The sequence below is a fragment of the Tamandua tetradactyla genome, chromosome 20, assembly GCF_023851605.1.
Source record: "Tamandua tetradactyla isolate mTamTet1 chromosome 20, mTamTet1.pri, whole genome shotgun sequence".
Taxonomy (NCBI): domain Eukaryota; kingdom Metazoa; phylum Chordata; class Mammalia; order Pilosa; family Myrmecophagidae; genus Tamandua; species Tamandua tetradactyla.
In genome coordinates, this window is record NC_135346.1 from 21,619,673 (window position 1) to 21,638,120 (window position 18,448).

General features: G+C 51.6%; 1 protein-coding gene across 10 annotated transcripts in view; it reads left to right on the plus strand.

The window, feature by feature from the left end:
* The window catches only part of LOC143663888 (protocadherin gamma-C3), a 165,130-nt gene extending 147,102 nt beyond the window's left edge, over positions 1 to 18,028 (plus strand). For all 10 annotated transcript variants that reach the window (XM_077137240.1, XM_077137235.1, XM_077137234.1 and 7 more), the window contains exons 2-4: positions 1,708 to 1,766; positions 11,039 to 11,127; positions 15,963 to 18,028. In XM_077137240.1, the coding sequence (XP_076993355.1) occupies positions 1,708 to 1,766; positions 11,039 to 11,127; positions 15,963 to 16,189 (375 nt within the window). In that variant the 3' untranslated portion in view covers positions 16,190 to 18,028. The remainder of the gene's footprint in view (positions 1 to 1,707; positions 1,767 to 11,038; positions 11,128 to 15,962) is intronic.
* Positions 18,029 to 18,448: the final 420 nt, after the last annotated feature.

Genomic DNA, 18,448 nt, shown 5'->3' on the forward strand with positions numbered 1-18,448 from the left:
AAAAACAGCTAATCACCAGTCTGCCGCTACCAAATAAGAACTGTATTTTGAAAAAGCACCCCCAGGTAATTCTGAGAGCTGATAGCCGGAGCCCTACCCCACACCTCCTTTGAGAACCACAGCATCTCATTTGCTTTCCCAAGAGTGTGGTTGCGAGGTACTAGCATCCGCATCTTATAACTTGGTTTCACAAGGGGTCAAATGAGAGTAAATGATAAAGGGTCTAACCTAGGTGTGTCTAACCAGATTTTGGCATCCTCAGTCACTTGGCATTTGGAACTTGTAAAAGCGAGGACAGAGGGAGGGTTTTGCCTCTGCTTGGATGGGGAAAGATGGGGTTCTTTCCCTTTTAGGGCCATACATGTGGAGAAAGACTTTCTGGGACTCATCATCCCAGAGCAGCCCTCGCTGAACAAATTTGGACCCGCCGTCCTGATGTAGGCTGTGAGTTTTGCCCAGCGACTTTCCGCCTCCAGTCTGTCGTGGTCCCTGCATGTCAGTGCAGATGCTGCTGTGTCTATAACACAGTGGCTGAGGGCTGGTCATCCTAAGGTCCTTCCCCCCCAGCAACCCCTAAAAGTTCAGTGGTGACTCCTGCTGCAGCTGGGATGCTGAGGGTTCTAGGTTCTGCCCCCGTTGCTGTCACCTGTGAGCCTTGGGAAGAGACATTTGGCAGCCTGGTCCTTCCTTCTTCCCGGTGTAATTGGAGATGCTCACGCTTCCCTACACTCCTCAGAGTCAGTGTGAGAATCCATTACCAGCACACCCCAGAACCAGTGAGGAGGTGGCTCTAGGAGAGCTTCGTGAGTGTGTGATGAGGTAACACACCCTCTGGAAAGAATGAGAAGACCTTAGGAGCGAGGTGGCTGCGGAGAACCCCATACCTTCCACCATGTGGGCGATGGCTGCAGATCAGGCCCTGGAAACCCTGGAGACTTTGCTGGCTCTGCCTGGAGGCTGTGGGAGCTTGATCCCTGCTGGGCTCCATCCCAGCAGTTTCCTCCGTCCCAGACAGAGTGGCCTTGTTCTCTCCTCCTTAGGGCCCATTATCTGGCAGAGTTCTGTGGGTGAGAGGTGTCCCGGGGCTTGGATGCCCTGCAAAGGCCCAGTCTGGCATAACTCCTAAATTAATAATGTGTTTAGCTGTGGGAAGGGATCCTTGAGGGCCAAGGGTCTCAGGCTTTCTGAATGTATTACTGCACAACCTGGCACAAAAAGGGTTACCCCGGGCAGCAGCCATCTTGCTGCAGAGGATGCTTTGTTCCCAGCTGAGGAGCTGAATCCATTCATTCTAGGGCTGGTGGAGTTCCCATCTGAAAGCCCCCTCTGCCACTCTTGGGGACCTTTTCTGCATCCACCCCCCACAGGACACATTTTGCAGCCCTTGAATTTCAGCTCCGATGTGCTGAGTCTGGGGGGAGGGAGGAAGGGGCCATTTCCACCGCAGAGGAATCTGAGCTTGCTCAGTGTGCTCAGATGAAGTGCTCTTTTATTCCTTTGTCCCCATGCCTCAGACCTCTGAGACCTGAGGTGTGTTCTGTCTTTGGAGATGTGTCTATCCCTCCCCCACTTTATCCCATTTTCTTCCCAGTCCTGCAGCTGCTCTGTGCCCACTCCCCTTCTCCCCTCCAGCCCGTCCCCAGGGGCTCAGGTGACATTGTGACTCCTCATGAGTACTCAGCCCCTTTCCTTCTGTTTTTTCCACAGCAAGCCCCACCCAACACGGACTGGCGTTTCTCTCAGGCCCAGAGACCTGGCACCAGCGGGTAGGTGACTGACTCCCGACCCACCCTCTTCCCCGCCGCATTTTCTCAGTGGTGACGTGGGAGGGGATGGGGGAAGGGCTCAGCATTTGCTATAAATGTCTTCTTCCCTCAGCTCAAGATTTCAGGGGGTTTGGGTATATTTGGGGCTGACTCACAGACCCCAGAAGGAGCAGGTGCCTACCCTGACTATTTTGGAAGCTCACTGCACATACTCCCCCCTCCCCGCACCTCCGCCCCCACCCCCGCCCTTCTCCCGTCACGCACACGCCTCTCCTGTCGCCTGCAGGCTCTGGGGGGCAAGCGATGGTCTTAAGATGGGCTCTGGGTGAAGGGCAGGCATCTTATACCCATCTGCTGCCCATGCCTCTCTCCTCTGGGTTGGGCTGGGCTCCATCCCAACCTGGGGTTCAGGCAGAGAAACACGGACTGGGGGAGGCTGTGAGCGCAGAACCCCCTCCAGAGGCTGACACAAGGAGTGGAGGCAGAGGGGACACGGTCGGGCAGCTGTGAGGACAGTGGCGACTGCAGAGCCGGGGATGGGGCTGCCGAGGGCGAGGGGCAGGTTTCCCTCCTCCTGCCCCTCCTCCAGGCCACCCTCTGGCTTCCACTTGTCCTGCCCTCTCTGCCTGCAGGTCTTTCATCTCTGCCCTTTTCTTGAGTCTGTGTGTCTGTCATTCTCTGCTCTTTGATTCCTTTTCTCGGTCTCTATCTCCGTTTGCACCTCTGCCTCTCCCTCTCGGTCTCTATCTCAGCTGGACTTTATTGCTGCATCTTGGTCCCTACATTTGCATTATTGCCTCGCACTGGGCCTGGCAAGGCGTAGGTGCTCAATAAATGTGGAATGAATGAATAAATGTGACTCTCCCTTAGTCTCAGTCTCTGTTTCTCCTTTCTCTCTGTCCCTGCCTCTCTTTCACCTCTTTTCTGTCTCCCCTTCTTTCATCCTTTCCTAGTGTACTTGTGTTCTGTCTTTGGTCTCTTTATTTTTTTTGTCTCACTCCCTCTGTTTTCCCCTCTGTTCTTAGCTTCTCTGTGTCTCTTTCTTTGTCTCTGTCTCTCCATATACCTCTCCATGTCTGTCTGTCTTTCCCTGCCTTTCTTGAGTCTCTTTCTCTGTTTCTTTCTTTCTCCATTCTTCCTCTTTTCCTGTCTTTTACTCTGTGCCCCTGTGCCTCTCTGTGTCTCATTTCTTTGTGCTTCTGGGCAAGCCAGCACACACATGCGCCCCCCACATGCTCTCTCCACACACACACACACACACACACACACACACACACACATGACCCTCACACCCGGACTCCACCACCCACTCTCCCACCCAGGCTGCTCCAGCTGTTCTTTTTAATCGGAATGAATTCCTGCTGAGACAGGAACCCCCTGCGGGTGGCGGGGGAGGGGAAACTTCAGCCCGAAAGACCTTCATTGGTTTGGGGACAGTGGACTGGCTCTGGGCCAGGCCTCTCTGTTAGAAGTCAGGAGCCTGGAGGATTCCAAGGAGCCCGGGGAAAGAGGGAGGGCTGGAGCTCGGCCGCCTTCCCCTGCCTCCTCGCTGGCTGGTGGGCTCTTACAGCCCACATTTCCCCAGATACTACCACGCTGAGCTTTGGAGCTTTCCTCTGTACCCCTGCCCCTGCCTCCCCACACAGGAACCCAGGAGGCTTGGTATACCAGGGAGACTCCAGCTCCCCGGCGGGCGTGCGCATCCGGATCTCAGAGCACTTCCTAAAAGCTCCTGGAAGCCGGTGAATCGGAAGGCTTAGGTTGCCCATGCCCCCAACTTGACCTCAGCTGCCATCCCCTATTCCCCGCCCCCTGGCCTGGCCAGCCTTTCTGTGGGTTCTCCATTAAGTCACTCATATATTCATTTATTTATCCAACAGATAGTTATTGAGCATCTATTATGAGCCAGGCCCTGTGCTAGATACTGGCCTATGAGAATGAACAAGCCGACACGATCCCTGAACCTGTAGGGCTTCCAGGACAGCAGGAGAAACAGATAAATGACAACTGATTAGTTGTTATCTAAAACACACAGACACACACAACAAGCAAACAAAAAAAACCCATCTAGTTACAAAGCGTAAGTGCTGAGAAGAAGAGGGTAATGGGGAAAGGGGTTCAGGGATGGCTTCTAAGAGTAGGTGACATTTGAGTTGAGGTGATGATAATAAGTACTAGGCAATTTGTCTGCCCTTTACCCACTCTCACCTCAGGCCACACACTGGCCCTGGAGCAAAATTCAGTATTGAATTCTGGGAGCCTCTGGGAGCGCCCCCAGTTGTCTCTGATATACCCTCTGCCTTACCCCTTCCTCAAGTACTGTTTCATCAGTTGAAAGCCTTGGTGACCTGGAAAAGGTGTGGGAGCTCTTGGAGAGATGGAGGAGAATGCACAGGAGCTGTCACTGCCTCAGTTAGCTTGAGGGGACTAGAACTGACATTTCTCATTCAGCCTCAGGGTGCCCAAGGTGAACTGTGTTAGGGTCCAGTCCAGCGAATTCCCTCCCCCATTCATTCAGCAGACATTTATTAAGCACCTACTGTAGGCCAGGCAGTATTCTAGGTATGGGGGATTCAAAACAGACATGACCCCTGCCCTCCAGATTTATAGTCTGTTGAGGGAGACAGATAGTAACCAAATAATCACAAAAATAAATGTAAGATTGCAGCCACTGTAAGTGCTGTGAAGAATAATACTGGGTACTGAGGGGATACTAGGGATATGACTCAGTCAAGGAGCAGGAAGCACATCCAGAAAGAAAGGAGATCGTGCTGAGATATGAAGGATGAGTCTGAATTAACCAGGTGAAGAAAAGAAGGAAAAGCATTCCAGAGGAGGCGAGAGTATGTGCAAAGGTCCGGTGGTGAGGCCTTTTGGGATAAACAAAATGCCATTCTGATGATTAAGCTGGAGTGAGGTGATTAAGGGGAGAGATTTCTCTTATTTAACCTACCCCTGGTTCCAGCCCTCCCTTGCCTTTGTGTCCCATTCCTTCCCCATCATCTTTTTCCCCCCTTTGGGTGCATGGTCCAGGAATTGAACCCCGGTCTCCTGCATGGAAGCTGAGCATTCTACCACTGAACCACCCACGCTCCCCCTTCCCCATCATCTTGCCCGCTGCAGTTCAGCCCGGTCTGGTCTGGCACACCAGGTTCAGAGCAAGGCTAGTGTTGAGTTTTCAGTAAACCTAGTTTAAGTTCGAGCCAGTTCTGGGTCTCCCTGCCTAGGCGACAGGGACAAAGACCCATGATTTGAAATACCAGAAAGTACCTGCTTGCCAAGTGTTCCTCCTGTCCAGGCCACCCCTTCTCAGGTATCCTTTTGGCTTCCGATCCCAAAGCCCTCGTCCCAAGCTCTGAGCCCTGCAGGCCAGTTCTCCCTTCTCAAGCTATGACGCAGGCCCAGCCCTGTCTCTGTTCCCAGCCTCTGCACGAAGGAGAGAGTCTCCATGCGCCTTCCCCAGGCCTCCACCCTGCCTCTCCTTCCATGGTGCCTCACCATCTTTCCAGTGCTGGATCTCCTTCTGTTCCCCCTCCTCTGAGAGACCCTACCCCTCCTCTTCCTCAGTTCGGGCCAAGTTGTTCAACAAACAACAATTGGCGATTTAATTTTTCTCTGCTTACAAAAGAATACATGCTCATTACAGAAACTTGACAAATAGAAAAAAAAATTAAGGGAAAATCACCCTTAATTTCAGAACCCAGACAGAACCTCCACTAACCTATTTTTAATATGGAAAATTTCAAATAAATACAGGAGTAGAGAGAATGGTATGATGAGCCATTATCCAGCTTCGGCACATGTCCTGTCTTGGTTCACTTATCTCCCCACTGTCATCCCCACCTTGGATGATTTTGAATCAAATCCCAGATGCCACATAATTTTATCTGGAGTGTTACTATTCACTTTTACTTTTTTTTTTTAATTAAATCTTTTGCTGCAATTTTACTGAGATGTATTCACATACCATATAATCCATCTAAAGTATATAATCAGTGGTTCATAGTATATCATCATATAGTTGTACCTTCATCACCACAATCAATTTTAGAACATTTTCATTACTCCAAAAAAAAGAAATAAAAATTAAAAATAAAACCCCCTAACATCCCATACCCCTTATCCCCCCACCCATTATTATTATTTTTTGTCTTTATTTCATTACCCACCGACCCATACACTGGATAAAGGGAATGCCAGTCACAAGACTTTTACAATGACACTGTCACAAGAGAACAGCTATTTAGTTAGATAATCATTAGCAACGATCTAGGCTACTGGATGACAGTTCAACAGTTTCAGGTATTTCCTTCTGGCTATTCTAATACACCAGGAACCAAAAAAAGAAGTATCTGTCTGATGAGTCAGGGGTCATAATCATTTGTCACATCCTAATTTCTCAGTTATGCCTCCTCCCTCTCATTTGAGCATTCTCTCACTCTCCAGGGACATCTGGGTAATGTCTTAGAGAACCTGGGATCTCTGGGTTTCAGGGATTTTCTAGCATAGGAACAATCTGGAGGCTTTACATTTCTGAAAAAACAAACTTACTAAGAAAAACTTTTATGGAGTCTTAGATAGAGACTCTTTATCTTTAATAGTAATAATTCCTTTTTAAAAACACAAGTGCTAAAAGTAATTTTAATAGATAGTCATTCCCTAATATCATCATGTATCTAGTATGTGGTCACATTTCCTCAATTCCCAATCTGCCTCTTTCTTTTTTTACAGTTAATTCCTTTGCATGGGTATCCAAATTGAAGTACCCTTTACATGTGATGTCTCTTAAGTTTTTTTAATCTCAATGTTTCCCCTCCATCTTTTGTTTCTTTTCAGTTTATTCATTGAACATTAACCTTTGACATTTTCATATATATCTTTCTCAACTTTTCCCTCTGCGTAGGTGAATGACATGTGCAGTTTTCTTTATTTTAAAAAAGCTTATTGCCTAAATAAATTATTCAGAAGTTAGGTTTCCATACTTAGATCAGCGACTTTTATTCCCGTTCACTTTGTATAGTTCTTACCAGTTTTTTTTATTAGCAGTAATTGAGAGTATTGTCGCCTGCTTTTTTCCCTTTGTAGTATATCCTGAGACTTCCCCCATGCCAGTAATAATAAATGAATTTAAAAGTCATTTAATTATTGCTTCATGGCCCATAATATGGACATATGTCTCATATCCACATTATGCAGGGAGCGGGTCACTGTATTCCGGCCTGGGGTGCTCCCTCACCCACTGCAGGACCACTGGCACAGCAGCATCTTAGGGCAAGAACCGCATCTATCTGGGTGGGCCATGGTGGCTTAGCAGGCAGAGCTCTCGCCTGCCATGCCAGAGACCTGGGTTCGATTCCCAGTGCCTGCCCACGGACAAAAAAAAAAAAGAACCGCATCTATCATCTCTTAAATCCTAGGGCCCGGCCCGGGCACTGGCACGTAGTGGGTGCTTGGAAATGATCAATTAACCGTAGCCCATTTCCTATACTTTTACTTCTCACTGTTACCCCAATCCTGGAAGAATCCCCTCTTCCTGCTGCTACCCACTGGCTGAAGTCCGGTGTGCTGTCATGAGTCAGAGCACAGATGAACTTTGGAGTCACATTAGGTCTCTTTTCAAGTTGCAGCTCTGCAGTCACCAGCTTTGGTTTTGGGAAAGTCTCTCAACCTCTCTGAGCCCTGGGTCATCTATTGGAAAATAGGGATAATCGTGGCTCTTCTATTTAGCCGGGTTGTTATGAGACTGAAATGATGGGCAATGTGTATAATCAGAAGAACCCAGTGACGAGAGAGTCAGAAACTCTCTACCAAGGGTTAAAAAAGCAGCCCCTCCCTCTCCATCTCTTGCCTAGCTTCAAAGAGTTGACCGCCTGCCCCGTTTGGCCTCTAGCTTTCAGTTCTACCCTTTCCCAAGCATCTTCCTTGAACTCCGTCCAGTTGTCCTTCCATGCCCCCTTCCCACTCACCTCTATTTCTTCCACGCCATCACCCCGTAGGCTGTATCCTCCTAACCGCTATCTACCCACAGCCCCAAAGCTCTTTCCTGCCCCCCACTCCTGCCCGCCCCACTTGATCCCCATTTGGGCAGGCCCAGAGTGAGCCCAGTCTTGCTGGATGTAAGGACCCCTGGGTTTCCACGGAGACAGAGGTGCCTGGGGCCCCCTCACCGGAGTCTGGTCCTCCTGGGAGTAACCCCACCCTCAGTCCTGTTGTTACACAGTAGCAAGAGTGAGCTTTAAGAAATTGAACCTGATCATGACAAACCATTTTTCAAACATCTCCGTGGCTTCCCACAGCCTTTAGGATGAGACACAGCCTCCAGCGTCCACTCTGCAGCCCCTGCCCCTGCCCTGACAGCCCCTCCCCTGTCCCGGCCACACTGGCCTTCTCTTCCTCCTTTGAACCCATCAAGCTCCTCCCAGCCCAGAGGCCTGAGGCATGGTATTCCCTCTGCCTGGAACACTCTCCCACAACACCACACTTCTTACTTTTATCCCACAAGTTTTTTGTTTTTTTGTATGTTGTATGGTGGGGTCACATTTCATCCTTTTTCCATGTGAGTATACCGTTATTGAGGCATCATTTGTTGAATTTTTATTTGTTTGTTTTTGGCGTGCTGCATGGACCGGGAATTGAACCCAGGTCTCCAGCATGGCAGGCGAGGATTCTACCACTGACCCACCCTTGCAGCTCCACCCCTCAACTTCTATTGTGCAATATTTCAAACCTTTCAGAAAATGGAAAGAAATGTATGAGGAACACCCAAACACCCTTTTAACCTAGATTTACCAGTGAATATTTTGCACATTTGTTTTATCTTCCTCTCTGTGTACTCATATGCACATACTTCTTTTCTGAACCATTTGAAAGTAAGTTGCAGACTTACTTTATGATTGCACTTTAAAGACTTCAGTATACATCTGTTAAAAGCAATAACATTTCCTGGCTAACCACAAAAGAATTGTCACATGAGGAATTTAACATTGATACAATAGTATGCAGTTCCTATGCAGATTTTCATAAATGTTCCCAAAATGTCCTTTATACCTGTTTTGTTTTTTCATGCAGATTCAATCAAGAACCATGAATCACATTTGGTTGCCATGTCTCTTTCATCTCCTTTAATCTAGGACAGCCTCCCTACCTTTTTGGTTTGCTTGTTTGTTTTTCATGACATAACATTTTAAAAGAGTCCAGACCAGTTGTCTTTTAAAATGTCCCTTGGTCTGGATTTGCTGATCATTTTTTCATGGTTAGACTCAGGTAGGACAAGCTCGGTAAGAATCCTGCCTGGGTGAGACCGTGTCCTTCCACCACCTCCCTTTAGGAATCACCTGATGTGGATTCGCCCCAATAACAATAGTGCTGGGTTTGTTCACTTGGTTTAAGCAGCGTCCCCAGGTCTCCTCGTTTTAAAGACAGTTTTAAATATTTGTGATTAGCAAGTGATCTGTGGTGATCCTTTGAGAGTATGCCTTTCACCTAATTTTAGTATTTTAGGATTCACCAATGATCCTTGCCTGAATCTGTTTTTGCATCAGTGGCTCAAAAGTGGTAATTTTCAGTTATTCCTTTACATTTCCTTATGCTGATCACCTGGATAATCTCTTCAGACTGAAATTTTGCCATCTTTTTCTCAGGGAAGCCTAGACTGTCCCCCTAACCCTGACTAGGTGAGTTTTCCCATTATGCCCTCTGATAGCCCCTGCTCTTTGCCTTCATAGTACTTGTCACAACTGCAATTAATTCAACATGCAGTTATTTAATATCAGTGAACACCATAGAGACGGGATTTTCCTGTCATGTTCACTGCACAATGTCTGCTATGCAGTTAGGCTCAATAAATATTTGTTGAATAAGTGGACACAGAATTCCAACTCTTCCATCTCGGGGAAGGAGAAATGAGATTCCCGCTTTCCCCTCCAGCCCTAACTTTACGCTTGCGGGGGGGCCCGCGTAGCAGCCGTGTGCTCTGTTCCGGGCCTCAGCCCCAGCTCCTCACCTGGGGCTGGGGAATCCCACATGCGAAACCACAAGCAGGGAACCTCGGAAAAATTGTAAAGAAGGTCTTGGCTCCACTCACGCATTATGACAATAAGCATACTTTCACATGCACGGGCACACATGCCTCCAAGGCCAGACCTGCAAGCCCTTCTCCTGGTGGCAAATCCTTCTTCTTACTTCATAGTGACCCAGCTCTCGCCACAGGCCTCTTCCCATTCATCCAGGCAGCAAATATTTATTGAGGAACTTCTGTGTGCCAGATGTGGCTGGATTACCTAACAGCAGACTCGGTGTGTGCCAGAGGTGCTTCCCCTTCTCAAACAAACAACAAGAAAAAAAAAAAAAAACAGAAAGAAAGAAATTGAAGCAGGCACACACAGTCCCTGACACAGTCCCTGCCTCAGCGAGCCCCGTCTGGTGGAGGGGCAGATGGGGTCCGACAGTAGGACCAGTGACATGAGTGCTACCAGGGGGGCGGGCCCTGCGGGTGGAAGCACAGCAGAGGCCCCTGACCCAGCCAGGGTGCGTTTAGGGTTATCCCCTCTGACAAGTTTATTCATACAAGCAGGGTCATTGTTGAGGGAGTGACAGTCTAGGAAATGACTCCTGCACAGAATTCATGGCAAGAGAGTGTGGAATTGGCCAAGTGCCTCAGAAAAGGTTTGGTCATAGAATGTTTGGAAACAGGGCTTGGAGCGTTCCTGTAAAATGGGTGGGAAGAATTCTTAAAGCCTAAAGCCCATGGACTTTACCTTGAGAGCTTAGGAAACCATTGAGGTGGTCAAATTTGAGTTTTAAAGCACTCTCTACTCGTCGAGGGCCTCTCGGGGCATCTTACATCTCCTCCTGGGTTTTTGCTTGGGTTCTCACCTCTCTCTCCATCTCTGGAACAGTCTCTCCCTTTCCTCACCTTCATTGTCCTTGGGAGAGGTCCTGGCCCCCCTCGCTGTGACAGTAAGTAAGTCACTGCTTTCTCGTGGAGGGCAAGCTGCGGTTTCTGCCTATCTGTTCCTGCATCTGAGCCAGTAGAGAGCTGGTGTCAGGGGCTGTCTTCTGGAGACCTGGCTTCTGAGTGCTTCTCTAAGTTATTTCCCACCTTGGTGGAAGGGAGCACGTCTTGGGGGTAGGGTGGAGATAAAGTCATCAATTTGGGGGACCTTGGGAGAACAGTGGGGGTAGGGTACTAGATTTGGGAGACTTTGGGAGAACAGGAAGGGCATGAGATAAGGTGCCCTGGGGGCTGCACTCACATTCCACTCTCTCCCCAGGTCACAAAATGGCGACGAAACTGGCACCTGGCCCAACAACCAGTTTGACACAGAGATGCTGCAAGCCATGATCTTGGCCTCTGCCAGCGGTAAGTTGTGCCAGCTTGTGGTATAGGACACTCGGGCGCCAGGATGTATCCCAGAGCTGCCATGCCCTGAGACTGGATCTCAATCTTTTAGCTGGTCTGAGAAGGCGTCAAGCCAGGCTAAGGAGCAGCAGAGGGGTTGGGGATCCTGGGATGCCAGAGGGGAGTGAACAAGGAGTGACCCACCGAGGACAGGTGGGGAGTAGTGGTTTAGGGTCTAGCCCTGGAATGGGACAGCACAGGTCAGGTCCTACCTCTGCCACTTACTGTCCTTGTGACTTCGGTCAACACACTAAATCTCTCTAAACCCCAGTTTCCTCAGCCAAGTAATGGGGACACCAGTCTCAAACAGGTGTTAGGAGGATTAAATGAGATGATTCCATAATGCATTTGGTATGGGGCCTGCCTACTCAAGCCCTCTGTCAGGGGAAGAGGGCGTGGACATTTCCAGCACAGAGAACGCACTGTAGATATGTGAGGCCCCTGCTCTTTTGTGCTACCCCCCACCAAAGGATTTTGGTTTTCCCACAAGGCTAGCAAAGAACCTTAAATGCAACAGAGATTCAGCAAATAGTTATTGCCTCTGAGGAGCAGCCAGGGTCCTGGACAGGGGAAGGAGAATATGATCATCAGTATTTAAGGCCATGGGATTTGGAGGCAGGCTGCTTAGCTGTGAGTCCTCAGGCAGATTATTAAGCCCCTCTAAACCTCAGTTTCACCTACTATGAAATGGGCACAATAATAACAGACCTCCTTATGTTTCTTGTGGGAGTGAATGTTGGGCATCAGCACAGGATTAGCAGAGAGTAAAGGCATAATACATGGTCGCTCTAATTGATGAATTATTATCCTTATTGATCCATAGGGGTAGAGGCAGAATTAGAATACCTATTATTAAGGACTAGCTTGTGGGGGGCTACAAATCCTGGGCTTATATGGAGGTAGACAGAGGATTAAGGCCTTATAGAGTGAGCTGAGTGTGCCTAGAGGACTGGTGGGTAGAGAACCAGGCACGATCACACAGTAATCACCATGATCACTCTTTGGTATTGCACGTGTTACAGCACACTTTATGGGCCTCATGTTAATTAATCCTTTCAACAGCTCTTCTTTCCATTTGACAGATGCTCAGTCCCCCCAGTTTTGAGCTGCAGGGCTGTGATTCTAACTCAGCTGATTCCCAAGTTAATCCCCTTTCTACTACAGTTGCCATACCAGGTTTTAGATTGAGCCTCAGTTTCCCTTTTAGCTGAATGGGTCTAGAGCCTGCACTCTTCTTAATGCCCTGAGTTATTCTCCTGGATTAGGCTTGCCAAACAAAATACAGGATGCCCAGTTAAATTTGAATTTCAGATAAACAACAAAGAGTATTTTTGTAGAAGCAGGTCCCAAATGTTGCACAGGACATACTATACTAAAAATCATCCGTGGTTACTTGAAATTCAAATATAACGAGTTACCCTGTAGTTTCATTTGCAAACTTTGGCAGCCCTACCCCAGATCTCTGTGAGGCTGAGCAGGGCCAGGCCTGCGGTTGGTGAAGGGGCCGAGGAAGGGAGAGGTAGCAGGGGTGGCCAGTGGGGCACGGCTGTCTGGAGGAACCGCGATTCCAGAGAGGCGGATATTAGGCAGAGGGCTGAGGCTGGAACAGGCAGCTTGATCTGGGAAGACGCCAAGTCAAGTTGGGCTCTCGAGGGAAGTAAACAGACAGGTATATTTAGCTGTTGTGGCCTTGAGCCCTAAGGCCGGGGAAGCAGGCTTTCCAGTCTACATTCAGACCTTAAAAAAGAAATGGAATCAGAATTTATGGCCCAAAACCCTCCCAGAAGGGCCCCCTGGAGCCAGGGTCATGCAGGCTCCCTCCCCTGTCAGGCCCCTCTGGCCCACATGGACCTGACCCTGTCTGGGCCTGGGCCCCAGGGAGTGGGCCCTGGGGTGGAAGGCGGCAGGGTCAGGCTCCCACTCTCACTTTCACACTCCTTTCCTGGCCCTGGACCCAGAGAAGTTCCTGGAGTTGGGCCCAGGCAGGCCCACGCGGCTGTGGAGGGGCAGTAAGTAAGACCGAGAGTAAAAGCCAACACTTGGGAGGCTTTTTAAATAAACAGGCTGGGGGGAGACGTGCCCGGGAGGAGGCTGCGGTTTGCAGCTTCCCCAGCTCTGGTCTTCTGGTCTGGCCGGACCAGGCGTCCCAGGGCTGCTCCCTGGAGTTGCCTCCTCAGAACTGAGGTGGAGAAGAAAGGGTGGAGGGGAGGGGAGGAAGCTGGCAGAGCTGGGGCCTGAGTGTCCCGGAGGAGAGGCTGGCACAGGTTGAGGAAGTGATCTTCACCCCCACCTCCTCCAGGCCCGAGGAGGCCCAGGCTCCTTCATGGTATTCTTCTAAGTCTGCTTCCCCTTGGACTGAGGAAAGAGTCTGGTCCCTGCCCAGTGTGAGTCTTGCGGGGGTAGAGGGGAGCCATCGGAGAATGGATTCTGTAGCGATCAAAGATGGCAACCCAGCTTCTTCCCGCCCGATGTGCAGACGGGCAGAGTGGGGCTTGGCCAAGGTCACGTGGTCTTTAGGGGACACGCGGACCCCGCCGTGCCAGCCCCTTTTCATGATACTCCGCATTTCCACATCCTCTCCGCTTCCTGGCCCAGCCCATCCTCACTCCACCCCACAGAGTCTCAGCCCAGCTCAGGCCCCGGGTCGGGGCTGGTCACCCACCTGGGGTCTCCTGAGAGACCCAGGGCACAGGCAGGACAGGGCCAGGCTCCCAACCCCCAGTCAGGCCCTCCCCGTCGTTGCTTTCCTGCCTCCCTTCCCCCTTTCTCCCGCATCTCCCCCTCGCTCTCCCGGTGTGAGTGCGCGCGCGCGCGTCTCTGCCTGCCCCCCTTCTCTGGGCCGCCGAGGTCGCCCCTCCAGCCCCTAAATCACCGCGGCATCCCGGCTCTGGGAGCCCCTCGGCCCACCCCTCGCGTTCCCAGGCCGGAAGAGGCTGGCGGGGAGGGCGGGGGCGGGGCGCAGGGACCGTGCCCCCTCCCGGAGTTCATTACGGAAAACGGAGACAGGTCTGAGGATGGAAAGGGCTGGGGGAGGGGACCAGCCTGGGGCAGGGCGGCAGGAAGCGGGCAGCTGCTCCTTCCCATCTAACCGCGCTGCCCTGCCCCGAGAAGGCCCTCGGACCCAGGGACTGGGGCCCTGAAATGGAGGCTGTGGAAACCTGAGCGCTGGACCGCGGCGGCGGAGGGACCGGGGCTTATCTGCATCTTCCCCTCCCCGCGCGCGCCCCTCCCCCACCCCCGGCCGCTCTCCGGAACTATTTCCTGTCTCTCCATTTCTCAATCCCTGGTTGATGTCCCAGGATTACTCAGCCTCTCCAGTTTTAGTCACCCTCTCTACCCACTCCCGGCGCCCTGGGGTGGGGGCAGAGGGGGCCGCGAGAGCAGCGCTGCAGCCTGCACCCTGGGCCTGGGCTGGGCCTTTAACCCTGTCACTGCCGGAGGATTTCAGGGTCTCCAGCAGTGAGTCCCTGTGGATTTAGGCAGAATGAGTCAAAACTCCTATTTTTACCCGCGTTGACCCAGCCAGAGGGAGTATAGTAATGACACACTGTATGATAATAATAACAATAATACTAATAGCAGATAACATTTATTGAGAATTCACCTGAGTACTGGGTAAAGCCCTTTTTCAGTGAATCCTCACACAACCTTATGAGGTAACCACTAAAGTGCTTTTCAGCTTTTAAAGTGCATACCGATCACGTGGGGGTCGTGGTAAAATGCAGATTCTGAGTATGTGCATTTCTGAGTAGCTTCCAGGTGATGCTGAACTGGGGCCAGAATGTGTCCTTCTTTGGGTCCCAGTCTCCTCTTCTGTAAGGTGGGCAGTTGGCCTGGAGGGGGCTCTGATGTCACCTAGCTCTGACACCTCAATTCTGCGTCTACAGTGAACCCCAGGATCACCAGCATCCCAGCCTCTTGGAACATGGCTCAGCCCAGTCTCTGCCTCCTCTTCCCCTGAGTAGTGGCAGGTGCTGAGCTGATCCTCATGGGCGCGGCTAGGCTCTGAGCAGATACGCTTAGGCTTGGCACACACTAGCTCGTACTGCTTGGGCAAGTCTCTTCCATTCTTTGAATCTTGGTTCCCGCATCTGTAGAGTGGGGGACAAAAGCACACACTTCACCAGGTAGTTATGTTGAGGTTAAAAGCTCTCATGCATGGAGAGCATCTAGCAAAGTGCTTGGCACGGGTAGGCAATCATTTGCTGTTGTCAAATGAATGCCAGAAAGAGCACCCTCCTGATACCAGAACCACTGAAAACCTGCTCAGTGCTGGGCACTGGTTGGAGAAGGGTAGGAGGCCGAGGCCGTGGTCTAGCTGGGAAGCCACAGCCTCCCTTGAGAAGTCCTTGAAGACATGCTAGGGCAAGAATTGGAGAGCTAGTGGCTCAGCCCTGACAAAAATAATAGCATGTTTTGAGCACTTGCCATGTACCAGGCACTATTCTAGGCACTTTACATACATTATCTTATTAAACCACCAAAATCAGGAACGGTAGATGCTATTATTATCCCCACGTTGCAGATCAGAAAACTCTGGAGGCCCAGGGAGGAGAGGTGGATGCGGCCAGCTAATAAATAAAGGAGCTAGGATTCAAACCCAGGCCTTCTTAGTGCAGAGCCTCTTAACCTTTGCTCTTTAGGCACCTCGTGGCTGGAGACTGCCCTGTGGGCCACTGTATTCCCGGTGCTCAGTGTGGTCAGGCCTGGGGATGCTTTGCAGGGTTCATCGAGTGCTTGTGCTATAAGTGTTGGGGACCCTGAGTTTAGTCCTTGACCTTCCTCTGTCTCTGCAGAAGCCGCTGATGGGAGCTCCACGCTGGGAGGCGGCGCCGGCACCATGGGCCTGAGTGCCCGCTACGGGCCCCAGTTCACCCTGCAGCACGTGCCCGACTACCGCCAGAACGTCTACATCCCGGGCAGCAATGCCACCCTGACCAACGCAGCTGGCAAGAGGGATGGCAAAGCCCCGGCGGGAGGCAACGGCAACAAGAAGAAGTCGGGCAAGAAAGAAAAGAAGTAACGCGGAGGCCAGGCCTGGAGCTACAGGGCGTGCTCCCTCCCTGACCAGCCCAGCCCGGCCTGTCCCTATTTGTACCCAGGCCACAGAAGTTCAGGGTTCACCCCCAGGCTTCTGGTAGGGGCTAAGGCCATGCTCCCCTTGAGAAACAGAAACAAGTGCCCAGTCAACACCCCCCTCTCTGCCCCCAAGGGGATGAATATGCAAAGGGAGTTCTGCTGGGAACCCCCATCAATCAATCTTAATGCTGTGCCCAGGGGGTGGGGGTGGGGTTAGTGTAGAAGCCAAGAACCATTTATCACACCCCCTTTAGTTACAGCTAAACTCCTCCATCTCCCAAATCCAATCAGGCCCATCCCGCCCCCTGCTTCCCTCCTTTCACCCCGCCCCACCTCACTCTTTCAATAGCTCCTCTGTTGAGTAAGATGGTTGGGGTGCTGAGGTACCAGGTGACCCCCCAAAAAGCTCAATGTTATGAAGAGTTGGAAGAGCATCATGACCTCTTGGCCTCTCCTTCAGTTCTCACACTTCCTCCAAAGCATGGTTTGGTGCCAGTCCCTTCCCCTCCTCCCAGAGCCTGAGACCATGCTCTGGTTTTGGGGGACATAGTCAACATCCCCATGGTACTGATGCATGCTGGATTTAGGGTGATCGTTTTGCCACCAAGCCTCTTCCCAATGCCCTGGGGACCAGTCTTTTGTTTTTCATTGTTTGATGTCCCCATTGCATGCAGTGACTTCCCCATGCCCTCCCCAAACAAGAGACTCCATTGCATGTTCCAAGGCAGTATGGGGTGGTGAGATGAAGGGAAGGGTGTGTAGGTGGATGGTGGGGGTGGGAATGGATAACCCATCAATTTACAGGTCCTGCAGGAGGTTCTCTGTCCCCAGGGCACTGACCAGATCCCCATATCTCAGCCATAAATCAAGCACCAGGCTGGACCCTCACTCTACATGTAGGGTTCAGCCCAGGCAGCCAGCTTCAGACTAAGCTGCAGGACCAATGGGTTTAAACTGGCAGTACAGTCCAAGGAAGCTCTCCAAGGGTGTGAGTGTGGGACCAGGTCCCCTGGAGAGGCCAGAGGGACCTCTGTGGGTGCTGGGTACTCCAGAGGTGTCATTGGTTGGAAAGGACCAATGAGACCCTAGCAGGAGGGAGTGTCAGCTAGGCCATTCTTGGTCCCTGGGTTGGGGAGGCAAGGAGCAAGAGCAGGTACCAAGTGGATGGGCAGTCTCAGCCCAGGACCAGGACTTTTCTCCACAGTGCCCTGCACTCCCCCAGCCTCAGTCCTTCACCTTGCCAGGTGCCATTTCTTCTCTGTGAAGGTCGCTGCCCAGGCCTCCAGTCCGCCCTCCAGTGGCCAGAGCCTGGTTAAAGTCCCCCAGTGCCTCCCAGTGCATAGACCTTCCTCTGTCCATCCCTCTCTGCCCTCCCCCCACCCCGGGGTCCCGTTCATGCAGCGGGGCTGCGAAAGAACCCCCACCCCCCGCCCCTACAGTAGTGTAGAGCCCCGACCCTCTTCCGGCTGGTGTAGAATTGCCAATAGTGTAGTGCGGTGTGCTTCTTACGTGATGGCGAGTGGGCAGCGGGCGGAGGGCTCCGCGCAGCCGTCTGTCCTTGAACCTGCCTGCGGCGGCCCGTGCTGTGTTTCGTGCTGTGTCCACGCGCTGCGGCGACCCCTCCCCCCGTACTGACTCCTTCTATAAGCGCTTCTCTTCGCATAGTCACGTAGCTCCCCACTCCACCCCCCCCTTCCTGTGTCTCACGCAAGTTTTATACTCTAATATTTATATGGCTTTTTTTTTTCTTTGAAAAAAAATAATAAAATGGTTTCTTCTGAAAGGCTGAACATTTCTCTGGCATGTGCGGATGCAGCGATGAGCCGAGAGGTGTGATGGAAGAAGAGGGGGCTCGGGAGGCGATGGTTGGGATGGTGTCTTGGTTTTGTCCTTGTGCGCTTAGATGTTTCTGAATTGTGTCGTATGTGTGTGTGTGTGTGTGTTACTGCATATGACGGTGCCTGTGAGTCTGGGTATGACTGTCCAGTGTGGTTGCGTACGCTTGCGGGCCCGTGGGGGAGGAGCGGTCGCTGCGCGCAGCGCGTCGGGGTGTGATTGGGTGTGATTGGGTGTGCAGTTGCACGCTTGCGGCAGTCTCCGGGCGGAAGAGGAGACCCCCGCGCGGGCGGGGCCGGGTGGGCGCCGGGCAAAGGCGAACGGCGCAGGAGAGGCTGCCGAGGGCGTTCCCTGAGCTCCAGTCCTT